This window comes from Hypanus sabinus, chromosome 6, assembly GCF_030144855.1.
Source record: "Hypanus sabinus isolate sHypSab1 chromosome 6, sHypSab1.hap1, whole genome shotgun sequence".
NCBI classification, from domain to species: Eukaryota; Metazoa; Chordata; class Chondrichthyes; order Myliobatiformes; family Dasyatidae; genus Hypanus; species Hypanus sabinus.
Window position 1 is genome coordinate 28,070,741 of NC_082711.1, and position 25,224 is coordinate 28,095,964.

Genomic DNA, 25,224 nt, shown 5'->3' on the forward strand with positions numbered 1-25,224 from the left:
ATTTCGATACTTTCAATGTTTTTGTAGTTGCTAGCTTGTTGTAGTGAAATCGTTTCATTTTCATTCCCAGCCATTTCTATCATCTCTAAGCTTTAATGCATGAAACCCCAGTGAGCAAAACAATTTTGAGTTGTCTTGTCAACTATCAGTGACAAAAATCACCGTTTTGTTTTAACACAAGCACACGCAACTGACACTATTTAAAAACTGTTCACTCTAAGCACAGTGTAGCGTCTAACTGTCATGCAAGTACACTTGTCTGATGCTGGTTAAGACTTCAGCAGCAGTCTTCTGCCCCAATTAAGCAGTGTAGTGGCCCAAATAAATACAGAGAAATCACAACTATTTTCTTGATTAGTTTTTGTTCTTTAAGAGTTATTCTAAACAAGTGACTAACCCGATCAACTGATGGCCCAATTAACTGGAATCCACTGTACTGTTCTTCAGTGAATTACACTGCAAAGACCTGCACCTTACCTCATAGATGTGATAGAGGTTTGAACCCTCATCTGGCCAATAATGGTGACACTGTTTGACTCCATTTTCCGTCAAGGGCGTCAGCATGACAATAACCACACAGCCATTTTCCCAAACCATCTGAAGGAAAGCACAAGAGACTGTGGTCACAAACGTGAAGAGGTAATTACTAGTATCATGGGTCACACTCAGAAATCACAAACCCCCAAGATGAAGAGATTTTAAAAAAGATCTGATTCATGTTTTGTTTGCCAAGCTGCAGAGGAAATTGAATTTTCAGGTTTTAGTACATTTTATTATTTTCTTCAAGAGTTGATAATTGCATTGGAAATATTATGGAGTATAACCATGATAGAATTGTTATAAAAATTACATTTTATCTTAGAAACACAAATTTCTCTTTTCACTAGTGCTAAATGCAAAAGGCTCATTCCCAGCCACTATACAACAATGTCACTTAACTTTCCAATGTCTCACTTCCCATAAGATTGGTACAGGGATTGGAGAAGCTATAATCAAAATGAGAAGAAATACATTTTTAAGACAGTAACTAAAAATGCAGTGGTCACACCAAACAAGGAAGCATTTGTTACTTTCTCTGTAGTCCAAAGGGATGTAACACAGGCCATTCCTATCTTGCAGAGTTTCTGGAGGGGGAAGTCAGGAAACCTCATTAAAGTACTTGGTAATTTTGGGAATATCAGTTGATGAGAGCGTTCAGAAATCTTTCTAAAGCTCAAAGACTGAAAGCTGACCTAACTAAATGTATCCAAGCTGTGACTGGTGAAAACTGCTTGCGAGAGAGAAAAAAAATACAAACTGCTGGGAGAACTCAGGGGGTCAGTCAGCATCTGTGGAGGGAAGTGGGTAGTTGATGTTTCTGGTTAAGACTAGAGATGATGAAGTCCAGATTATGATTAAAATTATATTTACTCTATTTGTCACATGCACATTGAAACACTGAATCATAGAATGAAACATATCGTTTGCATCAAATCAGATCAACGGGGATTGTGCTGGGGATGGCCCACTGGTGCAATCGTGCTTCTAGTCCCAACATAGCCTGGCCTCAACTTACCAACCCTAACTCTAACGGAATGTCTTTGGAACGTGGGGGAAAACATCAGCTCCCGGAGGAAACCTACACAGTCACAGGGAGAACGTACAAACTCCTGACAGACAGGGGCGAGAATCGAACTCTGGTCGGTGATCATTGGCATGTAAGATAATAGCACTAACCAGAAGGGTCTCAACCCAAACAGTCGACAGTCCATTTTCCTCTCTCTGACCCACTGAATTCCTCCAGCACATAAATCAGATATCCAGCCTCTTGTGTCTTTAGTAAACTGCTCTGTTACTATCATTACTCTGTTTCTCTCCAACAAGGACGGCTAAACTGGGCTCAGTTTTATTTCGAGGGAAGGTGTTGAATTTAGGGCCTCATGCATTTCAAGTGGAGCGCGGAAGATTGAGGCAAAAAGGAATTTGGTTTGGCTGTAAGTGAGGTCAGTGGAACTGAAGATCAGAAAGAATGTAAGTTTGTTAGATAACAGGTGTGGCAGCAGGTCACTTGGCCTCTCAAACATCGCTATCCATTCAACTGACTGACTTGCACAGATCTCAACTCCTGTGCAGCTCTAAATTCCCTGATCTTATATAAAAATATCTACTCCCTCTTTAAAGAGCCCCAGTGATCCTGCCTTCACATTCTCCGAGGCAGGGAATAGCAGAGAATTACTGCCTCCGCAAGAAGGAACTTCGACGCAGCTTAAGTTTTAAATGATGACCCTTATTTGTTTAACTGGAAGTTGTAGTTAACAGCCAGGCTTGCATTCAGCACTACAGTTACCCTCTGCCCTGACCAAGTCCGGGGCTTTCACCGAAACTTTCTCCATCTTCCACCCTCCCGCATCCGGTCAAGATGGCACCATCGAACAACGATTTGAACAGCGAACATCTTCCAGATGGTCAATTATTTCAGTTTTTCTATGTCTTCCGCTTATTCTTTTTATCTTCGTTTTGTTTTTGAAACCACTGGAGCCTGGGGCTTACGGTCTGTGGTTCGACCGAGTGAGCTAGCGCTCTGCTGTCCTCCAGAAAACTCCAGGAAGGAAATGCCAGCATGAGCCACCACGAGGAGGAGCTCAGAGGCGAGGACATGATCGACTGCACTTCTTGCCAATTAAAGTGTCAAGGAAGATTGAAACAATGAGGCAAATGAGGAGGAGAGCAAGCGGTTCTGGGAGAGGCTGCTGGTTCGTGTCACTGCCCTCGGACTGGGTCTCGATACCCTCAGAGGTGTTATTGAAATTCTGAGATTTATGGATTGGACTATAGTTCATACTGGCCTCTTTCAGTTCTATGTTTTTTTTGGTGTTCTCGCCTGTTCCTTCTTGTTGCCGATTGGGGGGCTGGGGGTTTGCGATTCTGTTAGCTTTTATTGTGAGGGAGGGGCTGGGGAGGGGTTTTGGGGTTTGTGAGTGTTTGCTTCTTTTTCTTTTCATGTGGTGGGGATTGATTTCTTTTTTTCAACTTCTATGGTTCTCTGTATTTTACAGCTATCTGGAGAAGATAAATCTCAGAGTTGTATTTTGCATATATACTTTGATAATAAAATGAACCTATGAACCTCTTCTTTCCACTCCCCTTGCAAAGATAAATCCCACTCAACCACTAGGCATTTACTAAAGAAAATCAGGCATTTTAAAATATTGACTTTGAATGAAAGTGGTGGATACAACCCGGTCCATCACAGATAAAGCCCATCCTACCATTGAGCGCTGGATGGAGCACCGTCACAACATCCATCGTCAAAAATCTCTGCCATTCAGGCCATACTCTCTCTAATACCATCACAGTGGAGGTATAGGAGCCTTAAGTCTGATCTTAAGTTAGACTGTTTCGCCGAACACCAGTGCTCGGTCCTCCAGCAGTGGCGGGATCTCCCTGTGGCCACACACTTCAATTCCACTGACCACTCTCACTCCGATATGTCTGTCCATGGCCTCCTGTACCGTCAAGATGATGCCACATGCAGGTTGATGGAGCAACACCTTACCTCCCGCCTAGGTAGCCTCCTACCTGCCGGCATGAACATCCAACTCACAGACCTCCGTTGATACCCCTGCCCCCCCCCTTACCCCATCCCTATCTATAATTTTAGTCTGCTTTCCTTTCTCTCTCTTTTTCCCCCCTCACTATAATCTCCCCCCAGCCCTACCTTTCTTTCTCTTTTATTTCCCATAATTCTCCATCTTCCCCCAGTCCATTTCCCTTCAGCCTATCACTTCCCAGCTCTCTACTTCATCCCTCCCCCCACTTCTTATCCCCCCTCGACCATCCCATGTTACTTCACTCCTGATGAAGGGTTTCAGCCCGAAACATCGTCACTACCTCCTCCCATAGATGCTGTCTGGCCTGCTGAGTTCTGCCAGCATTTTGTGTTTTTAAGTCTAATCTATACTTGTGCGTCACATCTACACCATAGGTACCGCGTACCCTATGCTGTAGGGTGCCATGCACCTCCCTAAAAAAGTAACTCACACGTCACGGCGACGCAGACCGCAACAACTGTGATTGGTTCGCTTGGTAGCATCGCATTTCCTCCTACGCATTTCTGGTTGCTTCTTCTCCGCCATGTCTGTATGCCGATGCGAAACAGATGAACCAAATTGTCAAATCTACCTGCTGACATGTGAAAATGTTTGAAATGCATTTCCTCGTCCACGTCTGTCACAAAGAAACTCAACACAGTGGCATAGAAACCCCACCGCCATGTAGCGTTTTGGCGCACACCAACACTTGCTTGCTATGGCGTAGAGTGACGCAGAAATGAAAATCATGGCTATGGCATAGCCTGTATGCACAAGTATAAACCAGCCTTTAGTCCCACACTACCAGCTTCCAGAACAGTTATTGCTTTTTAAACATTAGGTTCCTTAACTAGTGTGGATAATTTCATTTACCACTGCTCTGAATTGATTCTACGACCTATAGACTCACTTTCAAAGACTCTTTACAACTCATTTTCTCAGTATTATTTTTATTTGCACAAATTCTTTTCTTTTGCTCATTGCTGATTGTCAGTCTTTGCTTACATGTAGTTTTTCATAAAATTCTTTTATCCTGCAAATGTCTGCAAGAAAATTAATTTCAAGGTATAGCGTGACATACATATACTGTATGTACTTTGATAATAAATTCTATTTAATTTATTTTTTCCCTGTAAATGTCTGCAGGAAAATGAACCTCAAGGTAGAATATGCTAACATATATGTGCTTTGATCATAAATTTACTTTAAACTTTGACCTTTGATGATACCAGTGTCAACTGCTGATTAAAGCTGCTGCTTGTTCCGGCAGTTTTTGAACCAAGAGTCTGTTCCTCTAATTCTTATTATTATGCTCTGGAAAAGTCAGCAAAGCTCTTACCTGCCAGAAATCTGCCACTGTGGCAGGAAGCGGTCCTTGAGCAGCAATGTATGCGGGGTTCCTGGGGTCATGGTCCATCTAAATGGGAGAGATAAGAGATATGCTTGGTAACAGTGCGATTTATCATCGGTGAGTGATTCATTACTGCCATCCACAGCAGTCCTCAGAGGCTGACAAATCATTTTTTGCAGGGTCCGGGATTCAAATGGGGCAGAACAGAAGTTGGAAACTACTAAAAATAGTGACAGACCTTTATTTATATAGTATCTTTTATGGCCTCAGTACATCCCAACGATAGTCAAAATGAGCACTTTGGAAACGTAAGCATTTTAGTAATTGGCCAAATTCCATTGTAAAAAGCCTACTACCGTGATTCTGCCTCAAAAATGCAGTGTCTATCTATCATCAAAGCACCCCACCACCCTGTAATGCCATCTTCTTGCAGCTGCCATTGGGCAGAAGGTACAGAATCCTGAAGAACCACAACATCAGGTTCATGAAACAGCTTCTCCCCTTCAAACATTTGGTTCTTGAATCAAGTAGAACAGTCCTAACAATCACCTCAGTTTAGCAAGTCCATTAACACTTAACCACTTTGTACCACAACTACACGTACAAACAAGCTGGAGGAACTCAGCAGGTTGGGCAGCATCCGTGGAAATGAGCAGTCGATGTCTCGGGCTGAGACCCTTCGTCACTGCTCGTTTCCACGGATGCTGCTCGACCTGCTGAGTTCCTCCAGCGTGTTGTATGTGTTGCTTTGACCACAGCATCTGCGGTGTACTTTGTGTTGTACCACAACTGAAGTTTTTTGTTCATTGTTGATTTTCTTGGTATTCATTTGTGTGTTATTTTTATTATATCGCATTATTTCTTACAATAACTTTGTGTATGTGCCTGCAATGCTGCTGTAAGTGAGGTTTTCATTGTGCATACATGTACTTTGTGCATATGACAGCGATCTCAACTTTCACCCTGAACATCTGGTCATGTCTGGTGACTGGCAGCACACCAAGTATAACTCCTCAAGATATCAATTCTATACCCAGGGTGCGAGGCAGTTGAAACCTCCATTTGGTGCCTTACCCAACAGAAAGCACAGGCTATCACTCCTTCAGTCCAGCACTGGAATGTCACCTGAGATGCTGTGCTCCCGTCTAAGGAGAACAGTTTTCTGTCTCCGAGGCAAGAGAACAATTCACCGAGGCACAGTGAATGTCGACAGGCTCAGTCGGCCTGTCAGCTCTGGGTTATTCATAAATGTGTTCGATCAAATTCTCAAGCTGCGAGACAAATCCTTTCTTCTTATTCTTTGTAAGAGAAAAATAATCAATAAGGATGGAGTCCAGTAATCAGAAATGAAATAGAGATGCAGATCAAAAAATTAAATCAGATAGAGTTTTAAGAAGCAGAGCATTTGGGAATAAACTGGTCTAATGTATATTCCTCAGGGACGGAAGATTCAAAGAAAAAAAATGCCACTACTGGAGTGCTGAATCAGGATTCTTTTCAGCTTTACTGATAGGATTATTTATCAATCAGTGGACCATGATATAACTGGAGGCACGTTATCACAAGTCTGGATGCGATGATATAGCCCACACCTAAGGAAGGCTAAGCCAGATCGAGTTGTGGTTGGAGATACTACACCAGTTTTAAAAATGTGCAAACGTAAATCATATACTGCCCTGGGGCGTGTTGAAATCCTCCTCCCTAGACATTATAAGCAGCTTCCCCACTTGTGTATTGTGCATTATATTCCCAATTTATTCCTGTTAAAACACTCAATGAAACTGCCCCAGACAAGGAAACAAAATTGTTCTCATCTGAACATGTTTTGGTGAGGGAAGTGCGGGCACAGCTTCAGACTCCACACCGCGTGCAGAGATTAATCCACAAGTTGAGTGCCCAGAGTTAGCCTGAAGATATATTTATGTCTGTATCGAGCTGAAGAATGGCTGTAGCCATTAAGAGGTTGAACATGTCCTCTGGACACCAGAGATTAATTTCAGCTCAGTTTCAATGCATTAATACATGGCTAGATTACTTTAGCCAGAGTGCTGAATCAGTGGAGTTCATTGCCACAGGTGGCTGTGGAGGCCAAATCGTTAGGTATATTTAAGGCAAAGGTTGATAGATTCACATGAGGCATATAAAGACCCTGCTTCCCCCTCACTGGACCCCCTGCAGATGGTATATTAGCCCAACCGCTTAACAGATGACACTATTGCCATCACCCTCCACCTGGCCCTCACCCACCTGGACAAAAAAGACAAGTACGTTTGAATGCTGTTCATAGACTTCAGTTCAGCATTCAACACAATCATCCCTCAGAAACTGATTGGAAAGCTGAGCCTACTGGGCCTGAACACCTCCCTCTGCAACTGGATCCTAGACTTCCTGACTGGGAGACCTCAGTCAGTCTGGATCGGAAGCAGCATCTCCAACACCATCACACTGAGCACGGGGGCTCCCCAGGGCTGTGTGCTCAGTCCACTGCTGTTCACTCTGCTGACCCACAACTGTGCAACAATAGCTCGAATTACAACATCAAGTTCACCGACGACACGACCATGGTGGGCCTCATCAGCAAGAACGACGAGTCAGCTTACAGAGAGGAGGTGCAGCGGCTAACGGACTGGTACAGAGCCAATGTTCTGTGAACAAAACAGAAGAGATGGTTGTTGACTTCAGGAGGGCACGGAGCGACCACTCTCCACTGAACATTGATGGCTCCTCCGTTGAGATTGTTAAGAGCACCAAATTTCTTGGTGTTCACCTGGCGGAGGATCTCACCTGGTCCCTCAACACCAGCTCCATAGCCAAGAAAGCCCAGCAGCGTCTCTACTTTCTGTGAAGGCTGAGAAAAGTCCATCTCCCACCCCCCATCCTCATCACATTCTACAGGGGTTGTATTGAGAGCACCCTGAGCAGCTGCATCACTGCCTGGTTCAGGAATTGCACCATCTCGGATCGCAAGACCCTGCAGTGGACAGTGAGGTCAGCTGAGAAGATCTTCGGGGTCTCTCCTCCTGCCATTACAGACATTTACACCACATGCTGCACCCGCAAAGCTAACAGTATTATGAAGGACCCCACGCACCCTTCACACAAACTCTTCTCCCTCCTGTCATCTGGCAAAAGGCACCGGAGCATTTGGGCTCTCACGACCAGACTTTGTAACAGTTTCTTCCCCCAAGCCATCAGACTCCTGAATACTCAGAGTCTAGACTGACATCGACATCATTTATTATTATACTGCAGTTTGTCCTCTACTGTGCCTATTGTCTTGTTTATTAATTATTGTACTGCCCTGCACTGTTCTGTGCACTTTATGTAGTCCTGTGCAGGTCTGTAGTCTAGTGCAGTTTTTATATTGTCTTATGTAGTCTAGTGTAGCCCTGTGCTGCCTCTCATAGTCTAGTGTAGTTTTGTGTTGTTTCATGTAGCACCAGGGTCCTGAAGGAACGTTGTTTCATTTTTACTGTGTACTGTACCAGCAGTTTATGGTCGAAATGACAATAAACTTGACTTGACTTGAGATTCTTGATTAGTCAGGGCATGAGGGGATATGGGGAGAAGGCAGGTGATTGGGTCTGGGAGGGAGAGAGGATTGACCATGGTGAGGTGATGGTGGGATGGTGAGGTGAGGTGGCAGAGTGGACTAGTTCTGCTCCTATTATTTTATGATCTCATCTTCTTAAACTGAACAGATATCTGATACCCTTTGACTTTCAAGTACCTGAGAAGACCATGCCCATAGCCAGCTCAAACCGAGGGACTGAGCAATCTTACTGTGAAATGATGTTCAATGTTTTAACAACTTTTAATTAAGGACAGCAGCATGCAGAGGCAACACAAGATTATGCAAAGTTCATAAATATTGACATCTGCAACCAACAATAAATCAAATGATTATCAAATGATGAAACATTGGTATCGTTTACTTTGTTTCACTGGTATGATTGGGCTGTTTTACAATACTCCGCATTAAAATATGTGATTCGATTAAACAGAAAATAGCTATCAGTGAAGGGCATTCTCTTGCGAAAACTGTACATAAACATTTCTCTACAACAGATGTTAATTTTGAGTACAATGATATCAGTATAAACCATAAATAAACTACTTCATGCTACAATAAAAACAGAGAATTCTGGACACAACAGTAGGTTAGGTAGCAACTATTAAAAAAACATAGTTCAACAGAGAGACAGATGTACTTTATTGATCTTGAGGGAAATTGGGTCTTGTTACAGTTGCACCAACCAAGAATAGTGAAGAAATATAGCAATATGAAACCATAAATAATTAAATAATAATAAGTTAATCATGCCAAGTGGAAATAAGTCCAGGACCAGCCTATTGGCTCAGGGTGTCTGACACTCCAAGGGAGGAGTTGTGAAGTTTGATGGCCACAGGCAGGAATGACTTCCTATGATGCTCAGTGTTAAATCAAAATCAAATCAAATTTAATTATCATTCAAACCATACAAAGATACAGCTGAATGAGACAGCATTCATCTGGGGCCAAGGGGCAAAACATTCAAAATAGCGAGCAAACTTCAAACTAGAGAGGAACATAATTCAAGATATTGAGCAAAGAAACATATTCAGCGGAAAAACGAAGCACATATAGTCCAAGACCCAGAGCGACAATGTCCAGCAAAGATGGTATAGTCTCCTGGCAGTGCACAGAAGCACGTAATCCAGCCTGTCATACCACCGCTCAAACACAGGATGGCAGCACTGACGGGCGAGGAAAGGCCCAAGCCAAGTTTGGACGCCATGCTGTAGTACTTCTCACTAGGTCTGCAGCAGCAGGCAAGCCCGAGGCTTGAGGCCTAGTTCTTGCTACAATTGAGGCTACACAGCTCTGTGTTGACTGTCCATCCACCAGACAAGGGTACCAGGCCTGTGGCAACTCACATTATCACTGTCCAACAAAGTCTTGCCATCACTAATGAACTATCTAACACAATCTCCTACAGTAATACTGCACCGACTTCAGAGAAGCAGGCAGCAACGCGGTCTGCAGTCAGGTCAGTTCCTCCGAACCCAAACTGGCTCCTCCAACACATCAATGGTCTTCTCTGATATCCAGGCCAGCTCACCCGATAACCTGGCAGCCTCCTCTGACATCCTGACCAGCTCCTTCGACAGCTCGGCTGACCCCTTCAACACGTCCGCTAATCCCTTCGATATCATAGCCCGCCCCTTTGACACCTCAGCCGGTTCTGCTGCCAACACCAGTCCAGCTACTCCAATCCACGAGCAGCTCACTGATGGAGTAGCCCTGCAGTACCCGAAGTTCTTCGAGCAGAATTGTCCATGGATCGTAAAAATCAAATTTTACAAAGAGAAAAGCATCTTTGGTTGGTCACCAAAAGGCCGCTGCATCCGCACACACTGCCATCTTATTGGATAGCTAATATTATAGGTCAAAGGTTGTCAGCTGAAGTGCTTTTGACCTCAAACATCAGCTGCTTCCCATTGCATAGATGCACCCTGAATAAGTCAAGCATTTTTTTTAAATTTCAGATTTCCAGCATCTGCGGTGTTTTAGATTTTCAGTTAGTGCTTATCAATGTTAGTAAGTGGACCCTTCCAGCATGTGCCTAATACCAGAAAAATTGCTGTATGACATAGAATGATGCAGTAGAAGAGAACGTACAGGCAGTGCTCCAGGAAGGGGTTCAATGCTCTCAACTGCATGAGCTTTCACTAAAGGTTCAGCTTGATTTACATCAAAGGGAATCATCTCTACCCTGGCCAGCAGCTGGAAAATAATTAAGATTCAGATTCAGATTTATTTACCACCTGTACATCAAAATACCCAGTGAAATGCTTTGCTTGCGTAAACAACCAACACCCTCAATGATGTGCTGGGGGCAGCCTGCAAGTGTCACCACACTTCCCGGCACCACCACAGAGCAGAACAAAACAGAACGTGCCAAGCGACAAAGCACCAGCAGAAAAACACGCCCCGTTCCTCCCTCCCAACGCCTATCCACAGTCCTCTAACCCCAGGACAGGCTGCCTTTGGTGCCCAGCTTGCAGCAGACTCCTGGATTCACGGACACCGGGCCTTCGACTGCTCCAGAGGACTCGCAAAGATTCGTAGACTCTGAGGTCCGGCCACTGGGCTTCAGTTTCAGGACTTCTGATCAACCTTCGAGCTTTGATCTTCAGTAACGGCCCGGGACATGCCAACGATGGTGACTGAGGACACTGGACTTGCTTTGCTCTTCACTATTTTGCTTTTAACCCTGCCTTTAACAATTACATTATGTTGGAAGTCCATTGGACAGAAGCAGAACAATTTGGAGAAAATGAGGTACAGTAGCTTTGTAGTTGGTTTACAGTACTGCTGGACTATTGATTTGGAAAGTGGAACTCAAGCTCCACCCTGGAACACATAGATCTTAAATTCAAGTAAATAAATCTCATGTTCAATATCACTAATAAACCACTAGATTGTCCAGAAATCCCCATTGGTTCATTAATTTCCATCAGTGAAACAAGTTTTCCATTCTAAATCATCCTGGATTAAATGTGGTTCAATATTGATTTTAACTGAGCTCTGAAGCTTTAGTGAACACACAATTCATGGGTGATAAGGAAATGGGCAAAAGATTACAGGGTTTGAGAATGAACAATACAACAACATTAAAACATTTTCTTTCCTGATCGTAAGAAAAAGTAGAATAAAACTTTTTTTCTCACAACCATAATTTCCACATTTCTTTCTTTAGCACCACAGTATTAATCAGGTGGATATCAAAGATCAGATTACATAAGAAAATAGAAACAGGAGAAGGCCAGTTGACTCTTCAATCCCCACCATCAATGTGATGATAGTTGATCTTTCGTGTCTATTCCACGGAGCCCTCAATCCCTTGAACTCTCAAAAATGCATTTACTTCCCTTTTAAGTATCTCCTATATGCTTTCGGGAAGAAACTTTGGGAGACTCCGTGAGAAATTGCTCAGTTTTAAATGCCCCACCCCAATCCTCCTAATCTTATAATAGTGTTTCCTTTTTCAAAATTCCCCCATATTGGATCCTGATACTTTTGTGATCTAAATGTTTTCTCTAGGAAAGTGAAACTATAGTATCAGAACACTACATGGAAAATAACTAGTTCTACACCCTAATACAACACTCACCAGAAGAAACATCTTGACATGCCTTGTTATAATGTTATGTTTCATCTTTCTACACCAGACCATTCAGCAGATCCTGATGAAGGGTGTCGGCCCAAAATTCCTTTCCAGTGCTGCTCCTCAACCTGCTGAGTTCCTCCAGCATCTTGTGTATGTTGCCTTGATTTCCAGCATTTGCAGAATCTCTTGTGTTCAGCTTTCTAACCACCAAATATTATATGTAGACTAATTTCCTTTGCAGCTCGTTATCGGATGGCCATCTTGCTAGGTATGGCCTATTAGACCGATGGGTTTGTTTCTGTGCTCTATGACTCTATGCCAGGAATTAAGTTTGTTGTACACACAAAATGCTGGAAGAATTCATCATGCCAGAGAGCAACCATGGAAATGAATAAACTGTCAATGTTTCAGGCTGAGACCCTTCCTCAGGACTAAGAAGGAAGGGGGATGATGCCAGAATAAAAAGGTGGGGGGGGGGGGAGGTTAGCAAGAAGGTGATTGGTGAAGCCAGGTGAGTGGGAAAAGTCAAGGGCTAGAGAAGAAGTAATCTGATAAGAGAGGAGGGTGGACTATAGGAGAAAGGGAAGGAGGAGGGAAACCAGGAGGAAGTGTCAGGTAGGTGTGAAGAGATAAAAGGTCAGGTTGGGGGATGGGGACGAGGGGAAGTTGGGGGGGGGACTTTTTAACTGGAAGGACAAATCGATATTCATGCCATCAGGTTGGAGGCTACCCAACAGAATATGTGTTGGCAAAACAAAACAACATTCCTCTGGACCAAGGTGCAAAACACATAAAGTAATAGTACCACAAATAAATTAACAAATAATAAGGTGCATTTTCAATACAAGGTAAAAAGTAAACAGTATAACACTACTGGTACTTCATATATGGTGGGACCTGGTTGGTGTCAGTAGTCTCATAACCGAGGGGAAGAAGCTGTTTCCCAACCTAACGGTCTTAGTCTCATCATAATTAGCCTAGCGAATAGCAAGATCTGATAATCTAACTCTGTATAAAGGTGTTTTAGAAACAGACACTAATATATATGAGTCACATTTCAGAATTCAATCTCATGGGTCGGACACTGGTTCTTAAAAGAAATTCATATTTTAACAGACTTCTAATCTGATGAAGTAATTGGTGCTACAGAGGAATTTTCTTGCTTTTTAGATTTGCCTGTTAACTGAAAGCTTCAAGCACTAGCAAGGAAAATTTGTTTCATTTCTTTAACCAAGATGCATAATTAAGCTTCTTTTATTTCAGTGTCAGAAAGTAGAGAAGCAGGACATAATAAGCTTGAAGTTATAAAAGACCCCATTCTGCAATCTTCACATGCTTTATGTATTCTGTTGTACACTTCATTATCCAGCTCCTATCTGGGTCACTCCAAAATTCATCAGGCTGAGGGTGCCAATTACGGATCAGCCGAAGTGTTCTGACTGTCACACATGGAAATTCCAGTGTAAATCTCTGGAGCGTACACAAAGCAAAGTCACAAATTCCTCACACAATCTGGCTGTCAGTGGAAGGGTACACAGCCAGCAATTACAGTGTTCAGAGAAAAAGATGAGAAATAAACAGAGACTACACGTTCTCCTAGCAACACGTTACTTGGTCCTAATGACAGTCCTTTGCACAGAGCTGTAATTTCTCACAGTGTAATTAAACTGAGACCTTGTATTAAGACTCTCCAAGCTGGAAGAATGTAGTTTTCAGAGTATTTTTCTTCTTTCTTCTGTTTTTGCCTTTCAGCTTTATGCATTTAAAGCAATCCAGTAGTTTTCATGGTGTGGAATCCGACAGGCTTCTTTCTAAACGCCTTCAGATAAATCAGCAATTCGATACACTCAGATCTTGTAAACCTGGCACTCACCATAATGACTGCACAGCCACAAAACGAATCATCACTTTCACCATTACATGAAAGATAATTGCAGTGTTTTGCCCCTGCATTTCAGTAAAGAAAGGAATTAGTGTCATCTATTGTAATTATGTTGGACTACCGAAAACTCCTGGATTAATGGGTTAAATTGTGCAAAAAGAGTAAACATTGTGCTTTGTTATCAGAGTGCTTGGATTAGCACCAGCAAAAGTAATGAAATGTCACTGCCTTCCTTTGATTTCAGTGAAATTAAACTGCTTACAAGGGCAGAATAGAGAGGGGAGGACCACTTTAAATCAACACTGATCACATCGCTGGCAAGGTCACAATCAGACGACGGGCAACTCAACGCTGATGAGAATTGCTTCTCCACTTGCTACTCACCTCTGCGCAATCAGTGAGCGGGTTAGAGAGCATGTGCCTGGGGCACAATGCATAATGCAGCTTGCTTCTGGGTTGGGCGCAAGAGGAGCAATGCTGTCGCGTGGACGGCCTTCAGGGGTGGACAAACCCACCTTCCCCATTGAGGTGGTCTAGCAAGCCAAGGACAGTTGGAGGTGAACAATAAAAGCTGTTTACATCCGGTTGAGAATAAAGAAACTGCGACTCCAGTTTACTTTATTTGAAATGCAAACACAACTGAATTAAAAAAGCACAGAGGCAGAGAGCCGGGTAACCTGAAGGGGAGATCGGTCACTATCACTGGAAATAATAATCCAGCATGGATGCTATTCATGGAGCAGAGTCAGGGAGGAAAGTCTATGGGTCTTACATTAAAATATTGGAGAAGAGTATCAAATACCCCGCATCTTCATATTTCTTTTTAGCAATTCAGGAAGAGAAGAAATATTTGAATTAATAATGTTACGTTGGGGGAATGTTAGGTGAATAAGGAGCCTCTCCATAAGTTCCTCTCATTTTAAACTCCTGTCACTGCTATTTGGCATTACGGTTTACTCTGGAGGTAAGTAAATATGTGCATAGAATTAATGAAGTTCACATGCTATGTATCAAATCAAAATCAAAATCAAATCAAATCAAGTTTAATTACCATTCAAAACATACATGGATACAGTCACATGAGACAGCGTTCCTCTGGGGCCAAGGGTCATAACATACTTTCAAAATAGTGAGAGAGAAAAAAACACATACATTGCTACGCAAGAAAACACATATATAGTCCAAGGCCCTGAGCAACATCCAAATTGATTGTACAGCTCCCAGCAATACAGCCTGTTATTCTACCGATCGAACACTGGAGGGCAGCACCGATGGGAGAGGCCAGCACCCAACCAAGCATGGTTGCCATGCTACACCGCCTCCAGTGTCCTCTCGCCTAGACAGCAGCAGCAGGCAAGCACCCAGGTCAGTTCCTCCAAACCTCCTCCAACTTGCCCGCCAGCTTCTCCTCTCCAGCCTGTTTGCTTGCTTCTCCTTCTCCAGCCTGACCACCGGCTTCTCTTTCTCCAACCTGACTGTCAGCTTCTCCTTCTCCGACCCGACCACCAGATTATCTTTCTCCAGCTTGTATGCTGGCTTCTCCTTCTCCGACCTGCCTGCCAGATTCTCCTTCTTTGACCCAACCGCTGGCTTCTCCTTTTCCAGCCCGACCGCCAGATTCTCCTCCTAGGCCTTTCAATATTCAATTGGTTTCAGTGAGATCTCTCCCCATTCTTCCAAACAACAGTGAGTACAAGCCCAGAGCCATCAATAGCCTCTCATATATTAACCATTTCATTCCTGGGTTCATGCCTGTGAATCTCCTCTGGACCCTCTCCAATGCTAGCAATTTTTTTTTAAGCGGTCCAAAATTGCTCACAATACTCAAGTATGGTCTGATCAATACCTTATAAAGCCTTAACATTATATCCTTGCTTTTATATTCCAGTCATCTTGAAATGAATGCTAACATTGAATTTGCCTTTCTTGCCACTGACTCAGCCTGCAAGTTAGCCTCCAGGGAATCCTGCACGAGACTTTCAAGTCCCTTTCTACCTCTGATTTTTGAATTTTCTCCTCGTTTAGAAAATAGTGCAGATCTTTATTCCTTCTACCAATGTGCATGACCGTACACTGTATTTCATTTGCCACTTTTGTGCCCATTCTCCCAATCTGTCTAAATCCTTCTGCAGACTCTCTGCTTCTTCAACACTACCTGCCCCTCCATAGCTATCTCTGCACTGTCTGCAAACTTGGTCACAAAGCCATCAACTCCATCATCTAAATAATTGACATATAACGTGAAAAGAAACAGTCCCAGCAGAACACCACAAGTCACTGGCAGCCAACCAGAAAAAAACCCTTTGTTCCCACTCTTTGCCTCCTGCTTACATTTGGCCCTTATTTTGTGCTTCAGATGATGGAAATCTGGCAAGCAGCGTCTTTGATTTAATGTGGCCACACATCTTAATTCCACGTCCCATTCCCATTCTGATATGTCTGTCCATGACCTCCTCTACTGTCAAGATGAAGTCACACTCAGGTTGGAGGAACAACACCTTATATACCGTTTGGGTAGCCTCCAACCTGATGGCATGAACATTTATCTCTAACTTCCGTTAATGCCCCTCCTCCCCTTTTTACCCCATTCCTGATTTATTTATTCCCCCCTTTTTTTTCTCTCTCTCTGCCCATCACTCTGCCTGTTCTCCATCTCGCTCTGGTGCTTCCCTCCCCTGTTCTTTCTCCCTAGGCCTCCTGTCCCATGATCCTTTCCCTTCTCCAGCTTTGTATCCCTTTTGCCAATCACCTTTCCAGCTCTTGGCTTCACCCCTCCCCCTCCGGTCTTCTCCTATCATTTTGGATTTCCCCCTCCCCCTCCTGCTTTCAAATCTCTTACTATCTTTTATTTCAGTTAGTCCTGACGAAGGGTCTCGGCCCGAAACATCGACATTGCTTCTTCCTATAGATGCTGCCTGATCTGCTGCGTTCCACCAGCATTTTGTGTGTGTTGCTTGAATCTGCAGATTTCCTCGTGTTTGATTTAATGTGATCTTTTTAAGGATTCTGAGCACTTTTTTTCTTACTGAGATCATAAGACCATAAGATATAGGAGCAAAATTAGGCCCATTTGGCCCATTGTGTGTGGCACCTTGTCAAAGACCTTCTGAAAATCCATGTAAGCAACATCCACTGACTCTCCTTTGTCTATCAGTCTTGCTATTTCCTCAACGAATTCCAACAGATTTGTCAGGCAAATTTTCACCTTTCGAAAACCATGCTGCTTTTGGCTTATTTTATCACGTGCCCCCAAATACCATGACACCTTATGCTTAAGAATGGACTCCAACATCTTCCCAACCACGAAATTACCTATAATTTTTTTTTTTCTGCCTCCCTCCCTGGAGTGACATTTGCAGTTCTTTGGTCTCCCGGAACCATTCCAGATCTAGTGATTCTCAAAAGACCATTACTGATGCTTCCACAATCTCTTCAGCTGTCTCTTTCAGAACTCTTAGGTGTAGTCATTCTGGTCCAGGTGACTTGTCACCTTTTTGACCTTTGAGCCTTTTCCTTAGTAAGAGCAACCACACTCCCTTCTGCTCCCTCACCCCTCTCAAACTCCTGGCATACTGCTAGTGTCTTCCACAGTGAAGAGTGATGCAAATACTTAGTAAGTTCGTCTGCCATTTCTTGTCCCCATTACTACCTCTCCAGCGTCATTTTCTGGCAGTCTGATATTCTTGCAGGGCACCAATTTAGTCTCTATATTTTCAAAAAAAAACTTCAGTCATCCTGATGAAGGGTCTCAGCCCGAAACGTCAATTGTTCATGTTTTTCCATAGATGCTGCCTGTTCTGCTGAGTTCCTCCAGCATTTTGTGTGTGTTGCTCTGGGTTTCCAGCATCTTCAGATTTTCTCAAGTTCCTCTTTTGTATTATTGACATTCATATTTAATATTTTCATTCCTTATGGCTTTTTTAGTTACCTTCTGTTGGTTTTTAAACCTTCCAAATCCTCTAACTTCCCACTAGTTTTTGTTCTATTATATTGCCTCTGTTTGGATTTTATGGTGTCTTTGACTTCCCTTGTCAGCCATGGTTCTATTATACTACCCTTCATATAGTTCTTCATCTTTAGGATGTATGTATCCTGTGCTTTCCAAGTTGCTCCCAGAAACTCCAGCCACCGCTGATTTGCTATGTTCCCAGCCAATTAACTTTCCAACTCCTCTCTCATGCCTCTGCAATTCCCTTTACTCCAATGTAATACAGATACATCTGACTTCAGCTTCTCGCTCTCAAACTGTGGGGTGAATTCAATCACATTATGATCACTGTCTCATAAGGGTTCCTTTAACTTAAATTCCATAATCAAATCTAGTTCATTACACAATACCCAATCCAGAAATGCCTTTCCCCTAGTGGGCTCAACCATAACCATCTCATCGGTGTTATACAATTCCTTCTGTTGGATTCAGCGCCAACCTGATTTTCCCAATCTATCTGCATACTGAAATCTACAAAGAATATCCACTATTGCCCTTTTTACATGCCTTTTCTATCTCCCATTATAATTTGTACTCTACATCCTGGCTACTGTCTGGAGGCCTGTGTATAACTCCCATCAGGGTCTTCTACGCCTTAGCAATTTCTTAAAATACCTACACGAATTCTACATCTTCCAATCCCATGTCAGCTTTTTCTAACAATTTGATTTCATTTTTGCTGACAAAGTCACCCACCTTCTCTGACTACCTGCCTGTCTTTTTGATACATTGTGTACCCTTGGATGACAAGCATCCAATTATGATCTTCAAAGAGACCTGTTTTATCTTTAAATGATATCAGTCAAAGTTACGTTACAAACTGACACGCCTCTTTGATTTAGTGTGGCTGGGCAAAAAAAAAAGATAACTAAGATTAAGAAAACTGTAGATGCTGGAAATCTGAAATGAAACCAAAAATAGTGCAAACACTCAGGTGGATTGGGCATCATCTGTGAGAAGAAACAAATCCTGGTGTCAGACCTGAAATATGAACTGTTGCTTCTTCCACAGTTGCTACCTGGTCTGTTAAGTGTTTTCTGCAGTCTCTGTTTTTGTTATGAAAGATATTAAGGACTTCTAAAACTTTTCAAATGTAAAACAAAAAGTGCCGTGAGAATTCTTAAGTTTGCTTAGGCACTGCTTTCTTTAGGCCAATTTTGATTTATTCCGGCACTTGCTAATAAGTTTGACAGGAAACTTGGATGTAGATTTTGGGAAACAGGTACACAGAAATACAAATAGATGAAAGGATGTGACAAAGTAGATAAGAAGAGGAATTTTCCTCACTTGGAAAGTTAGAAATAGAGGATATGGTTTCAGAATGTTTTAAGTGGTGAGAAGGATTTTATTTTTTTCTTTCACAGGTCAGGGGTCTTTGGAATTCTCTACTGGAGACTAAACCTGAGCTACTCTGAGAATCTGTCATAGAATCATAGAATACAGAAACAGGTCCAACTGGCCCATGTCAACCAAGATGCCCAGCTAACCTAGTCCTACTTTCACACATCCTGATGAACATCACCTTGTAATTCCTTCTATTTTTGCATTATTTATTTTCATAATTTTATGTCTGTGCACTTTACTCCTGTCACAAAACAAGAAAAATGTGTCATTTAAGTTAGATTTAATAAATCTGATTCTGATTATCTTTCTAACAACATTTGAAAGACACTTGGACAGGTACAGTACGTTAACAACATTTGAAAGACACTTGGACAGGTACGGTACGTTAACAACATTTGAAAAACTCTTGGACAGGTACGGTACATTAACAACATTTGAAATACTTTTGGACAGGTACGGTACGTTAACAACATCTGAAAGACTCTTGGACAGGTACAGTACGTTAACAACATTTGAAAGACTCTTGGACAGGTATGGTACGTTAACAACATTTGAAAGACTCTTGGACAGGTATGATACATTAACAACATTTGAAAGACTCTTGGACAGGTACGGTACGTTAACAACATTTGAAAGACTCTTGGACAGATACGGTACATTAACAACATTTGAAAAACTCTTGGACAGGTACGGTACATTAACAACATTTGAAAGACTCTTGGACAGGTACGGTACGTTAACAACATTTGAAAGACCCTTGGACAGGTACGGTACGTTAACAACATTTGAAAAACTCTTGGACAGGTAAGGTACGTTAACAACATCTGAAAGACTTTTGGACAGGTATGGTACGTTAACAACATTTGAAAGACTCTTGGACAGGTATGATACATTAACAACATTTGAAAGACTCTTGGACAGGTACGGTACGTTAACAACATTTGAAAGACTCTTGGACAGGTACGGTACATTAACAACATTTGAAAAACTCTTGGACAGGTACGGTACGTTAACAACATTTGAAAGACCCTTGGACAGGTATGGTACATTAACAACATTTGAAAGATTCTTGGACAGGTACGGTACGTTAACAACATTTGAAAGACTCTTGGACAGGTACGGTACATTAACAACATTTGAAAGACTCTTGGACAGGTACGGTACGTTAACAACATTTGAAAAACTCTTGGACAGGTACGGTACATTAACAACATTTGAAAGACTCTTGGACAGGTATGGTACATTAACAACATTTGAAAAACTCTTGGACAGGTACGGTACATTAACAACATTTGAAAGACTCTTGGACAGGTATGGTACATTAACAACATTTGAAAGACTCTTGGACAGGTCCGGTACATTAACAACATTTGAAAGACTCTTGGACAGGTACGGTACGTTAACAACATCTGAAAGACTCTTGGACAGGTACGGTACGTTAACAACATTTGAAAGACTCTTGGACAGGTACGGTACATTAACAACATCTGAAAGACTCTTGGACAGGTACGGTACGTTAGCAACATTTGAAAGACTCTTGGACAGGTATGGTACGTTAACAACATTTGAAAGACTCTTGGACAGGTACGGTACGTTAACAACATTTGAAAAACTCTTGGACAGGTATGGTACGTTAACAACATTTGGAAGACCCTAGGACAGGCACATTTCCCCTCCATGTACAAACTCAAGCGTCTTTCAAACGTTGTTAACGTACCTGTCTCTGTCAGCACATTCCAGGAGGTGAAAAGTTGCATCTCAAGTTCCTATTAACTCATTCCCCTTTCACCTTAAACATACGCTGTCATTTGTGCGTTCACTCTATCTGTACCTCTCATGATTCTATACACCTCTATAAGATTGTTCCTCAATCTCCTACGCTGTTTGGAATAAAGTCCCAGCCAGTTCAACTTCTCCCTATACTCAGGCTCTTGAGTTTTGGCAGCGTCCTGTAAATCTCTGATCTCATTCTAGTTTAATGATGTTCTTCTTAGTACAGGGAGACCACAATCGCACATACAAAGAGCAATCTAACCAATGTCTTCTGCAACTGCAGTGTAACATAGCAACTCTTAAATTTGATTGTTGAGGGCCAGCATGCAAAACACCTTGTTTACCTCCCTGTCTACCTCTATACACAGTATCTTAGGCTACTGGGGAGTCAAGGGTTATGAGAAACAGGCAGGAAAGTGGAGCTAAGGCCAAGATCAATAAGCCATTATCTTATCGAACAGTGGAACAGACTTGAATGGATAAATGGCTTACTCCTGAGGAAATTAATGAAAAAAAAGATAAAACATTATTGTTTTCTCATCAGCAGCTGTTTAATGCGATAAAACTCAAAATCTGAAATAATATGAAAAGCTTCATAATCTGAAAATATTATATAAGTAATTATGAAGAAATAGTTGTAGATTGCAAAAAATGTTAATGAAATTATTTAAAGATCAAATTAAACAAAGAACAGAATAGAAGGCAGAACCTCAGAATAAAAGGACATCCCTTTAGAACAGAGATGAGGAGGAATTTCTTCAGCCAGAGGGTGGTGAATCTGTGGAAGTCTTTACCACAGATGGCTGTGGAGGCCAAGTCAGTGGGTATATTTAAAGCAGAGGTCGATAGATTCTTGATTTGTAAGGGTGCCCAAGATTATGGGGAGATGGCAGGAGAACGGGGCTGAGAGGGATAATAAATCAGCCAGAGCTGACTCAGTGGGCTGAATAACCTAATTCTGCTCCTGTGTTTTATGGTCTTACTCTTCAATGACATTACCTTTAAAAATGTGCAAATCATATATGACTTTAACTGTGAGCTTAAACTTTTGTTCATAATTATTATTGTTAAACTGCTCACTTTTTATTTTAATCTGATTTAATCTGCATCTTAAAAGATCTTTATAGTGCATTAACTGCTTAAAAGCAAATTAATTGTACCCCGTAGCCCATGCTCAAAAGTTTAAAGTAAGCCTTTAATGCACAAGACGATTTCTGGCTGCCAGCTTCTCTGTGACGAAAACGGCTTCACATTTACTTACACAACCTCTCTATTCAGAAGGAAGATTATCCATTATTCCTCCATGGTTGATATTTCACTACACTTTAATAATGACCCAGTGCATCAGCTGCAATTATCACAATTTTATTCGGTGCAGTAGTTCTCCTGACATTGTAATTATAAGTCTTTCTTGCGTCTAGCTGAATAAATATTGCTTTTGGTTTTTTTTAACACATTACTTAACAAAGACCAGGATGGATTTGGCCTTCAGCTTTCTTACTGGATCTATGGAACGTGATATAAAACAATTGGTGTAGGAGCATTTGCGTGCGAGTGGAGTGCAAATTCCCAAGTACATGTGAACCTGTGGGTTGCTGCCACTCCAGCCTCTATCCCACAGGCTTCTTGCAAAAAAAGGGCAGCATTTAAAAAAAGATCTGGTTAAAAGTGAAATCACTCCAGAATCACTTACACATCCTCTCCTTTTGGTGGTGGACTAGCCGGCAAATATCCAGAGATTCGTCCACCTCAAAATGAGGATGTGTTAATGTCTCGGGGGGGGGGGGGGTGGGGGGGATTTCATTTTTAATTAGGTATTTTTTTTTAAATGCTGCCACTTTCAGGTTACCGTGAAACGGCTATCAGTCATGAGAACAGTCATGAGAATAGGAGCAGGAGCGGGGCATCTGGCTGTCAAGCACACTCTACCATTCAATAAAATCATGGCTGATCTGACCGTGGACTCAGTTTCACCTTCCTTCCTTTTCTTCATAACCCTTAGTTTCCCTGCTATACAAAAATCTGACCAACCTTGTTTTAAATATATTTAATGAGGTAGCCTCTACTGCTTCCCCGGGCAGAGAATTCCACAGATTCACTACTCTCTGGGAAAAGCAGTTTCTCCTCACCTGTCCCATACCTATTCCCCCCCGAATCTTGAGGTGATGTCCCCTAGTACCAGTGTCACTTATCATGGAAACAAGATGCCAGCCTCTATCTTACTGATAAGTTGTGTGTGCTTGGCCTTTACTGTTGCTTGGATTGTGGAGCCAGCATCATTATCGACGGTTTTAGGGTCACTTCTTTGTTGAAACTCTTTTGCTTACATTGAAATGCTTTCATGGCTTCAGGGCCAGACCAATAAAAAGTGAGCACTCACTGACAATTCTGAGGATATCATGGACTCATAGATCAATAAATCAGAATCAGGTTTAGTATCACTGACGTGAGTCATGAAATTTGTTAACTTTGCAGCAGCAGTTCAATGCAATACATAATATAGAAGAAAAATAAATAATACATAAATATATCAATTACAATATATGTATATTGAATAGATTAAAAAATCATGCAAAAACAGAAATAAACTGTTAAAAAAGTGAGGTAGTGTTCATGGGTTCAACGTCCATTTAGGAATCAGATGGTGAAGGAATCAGAAGCTGTTCCTGAATCTCTGAGTGAGAACCTTCAGGCTTCTGTATCTCCTACCTGATGGGAACAGTGAGAAAAGGGCATGCCCTGGGTGCTGGGGGTCTTTAATAATGGACACTGCCTTTCTGAGACACCGCTGCTTGAAGATGTCCTGGGTACTTTGTAGGCTAGTACCCAAGGTGGAGCCGACTAAATTTATGACCGTCTGCAGCTTCTTTCGGTCCTATGCAGTAACCCCCCCCACCCCCTCTCTCGCACGTCAGACAGTGATGCAGCCTGTTAGAATGCTTTACATGGTACATATATAGAGGTTCTTGAGAATTTTTGTTGACATACCAAATCTCGTCAAACTCCTAATGTATAGTCACTGTCTTGCCTTCTTTATAGCTGCTTCGATATGTTGGGACCAGGTTAGGTCCTCAGAGATCTTGACACCCAGGAACTTGAAACTATAGAATGGAAATAGGCCTAAGCCAGCGATTCAGTGTCCACTTTAACAGTAAAAGTAAAGCCATTTAGATAAATAAATGGGTAGGAAAAGGTTTAGAGGAATAGGGACCAATCACTTTCACACTAGAGACAACTTACAGTGGCCATATAAGCAGCTGGCATGCATGTTTTAGGGATGTGGGAGGAAACCATATCTCCTGGAAGAAGCTGGAGGTTGGGATTGGACCAGGATCATTGAAGCTGTGAGGCGTTGACTCTGCCACCATGTCATAGCATCAATTAGACTTCTCTGGCTGGGAATGGGGAGGGACCCATTACTTTGAGCACACCATTGAATAGAACATTGCTGCAGACTGGCTACAGTGCCCGGATTACCCAGAAATCCACCATAATTAACGCCTGCGAAGATGCTCTTGGCTTCTCCACCAGAAACCAAAAGGATTGGTTTGATGCAGAATACATGGAGTAGATGGTAACAACTGTTTTTCCCAGAGTGGGGGTGTCTTAAGATAGTAGCTTTAAGGTGAGAAGTAGGGGTTTAGTGTTCTCCGAGTTAAGTCACCTTATGATGGACAAGTTCCTGAGATCCTGAGAGCAGTGCCACCTGGAGTTTAGCCGTCTGGTACTTAGCTCCTGGTAGGGTCACCCATGGCAGTTAGTACAAGGGGAAGATCCAGACAAAGAGTGATCCAACCAAGATCACTATGATGGAACTGGTGGAAGATGATGACACGTCACAATGTCTTGGAAGGTGGAGGAAGGCAGCAGCAGTGAAGGGTCCTCAATGGTCTTGCACTCCATGCCACTGGCCCCTGGCCCCGATCTGTGTGGTGGCTGCCCGTGCATCAGCCTCCCCACATTAGACAAAGTCACGCACAGGCGTCCTCCATCACGAGAATCCTGGATTACGTTCTGTGGCGATCAGCAAGTGGCAAAGAGGGTATGATTACGTGGATCCCCAATTGGCCTCTACATTCACAGGAAGACCCACCAATAGACAAGCCCTCAGAAGAACATCATACTCCACTTGAGAAATTGCACTACTGTGACATCAGCTCCCA

General features: G+C 42.4%; 1 protein-coding gene across 2 annotated transcripts in view; it reads right to left on the minus strand.

Moving 5' to 3' along the window:
* ptprn2 (protein tyrosine phosphatase receptor type N2) overlaps nucleotides 1-25,224 on the minus strand; it is a 1,015,920-nt gene that overhangs the window by 39,388 nt on the left and 951,308 nt on the right. For both annotated transcript variants that reach the window (XM_059971881.1, XM_059971880.1), the window contains 2 exons: nucleotides 4,909-4,986; nucleotides 478-597 (listed from right to left, as the gene is read on the minus strand). In XM_059971881.1, the coding sequence (XP_059827864.1) occupies nucleotides 478-597; nucleotides 4,909-4,986 (198 nt within the window). The remainder of the gene's footprint in view (nucleotides 1-477; nucleotides 598-4,908; nucleotides 4,987-25,224) is intronic.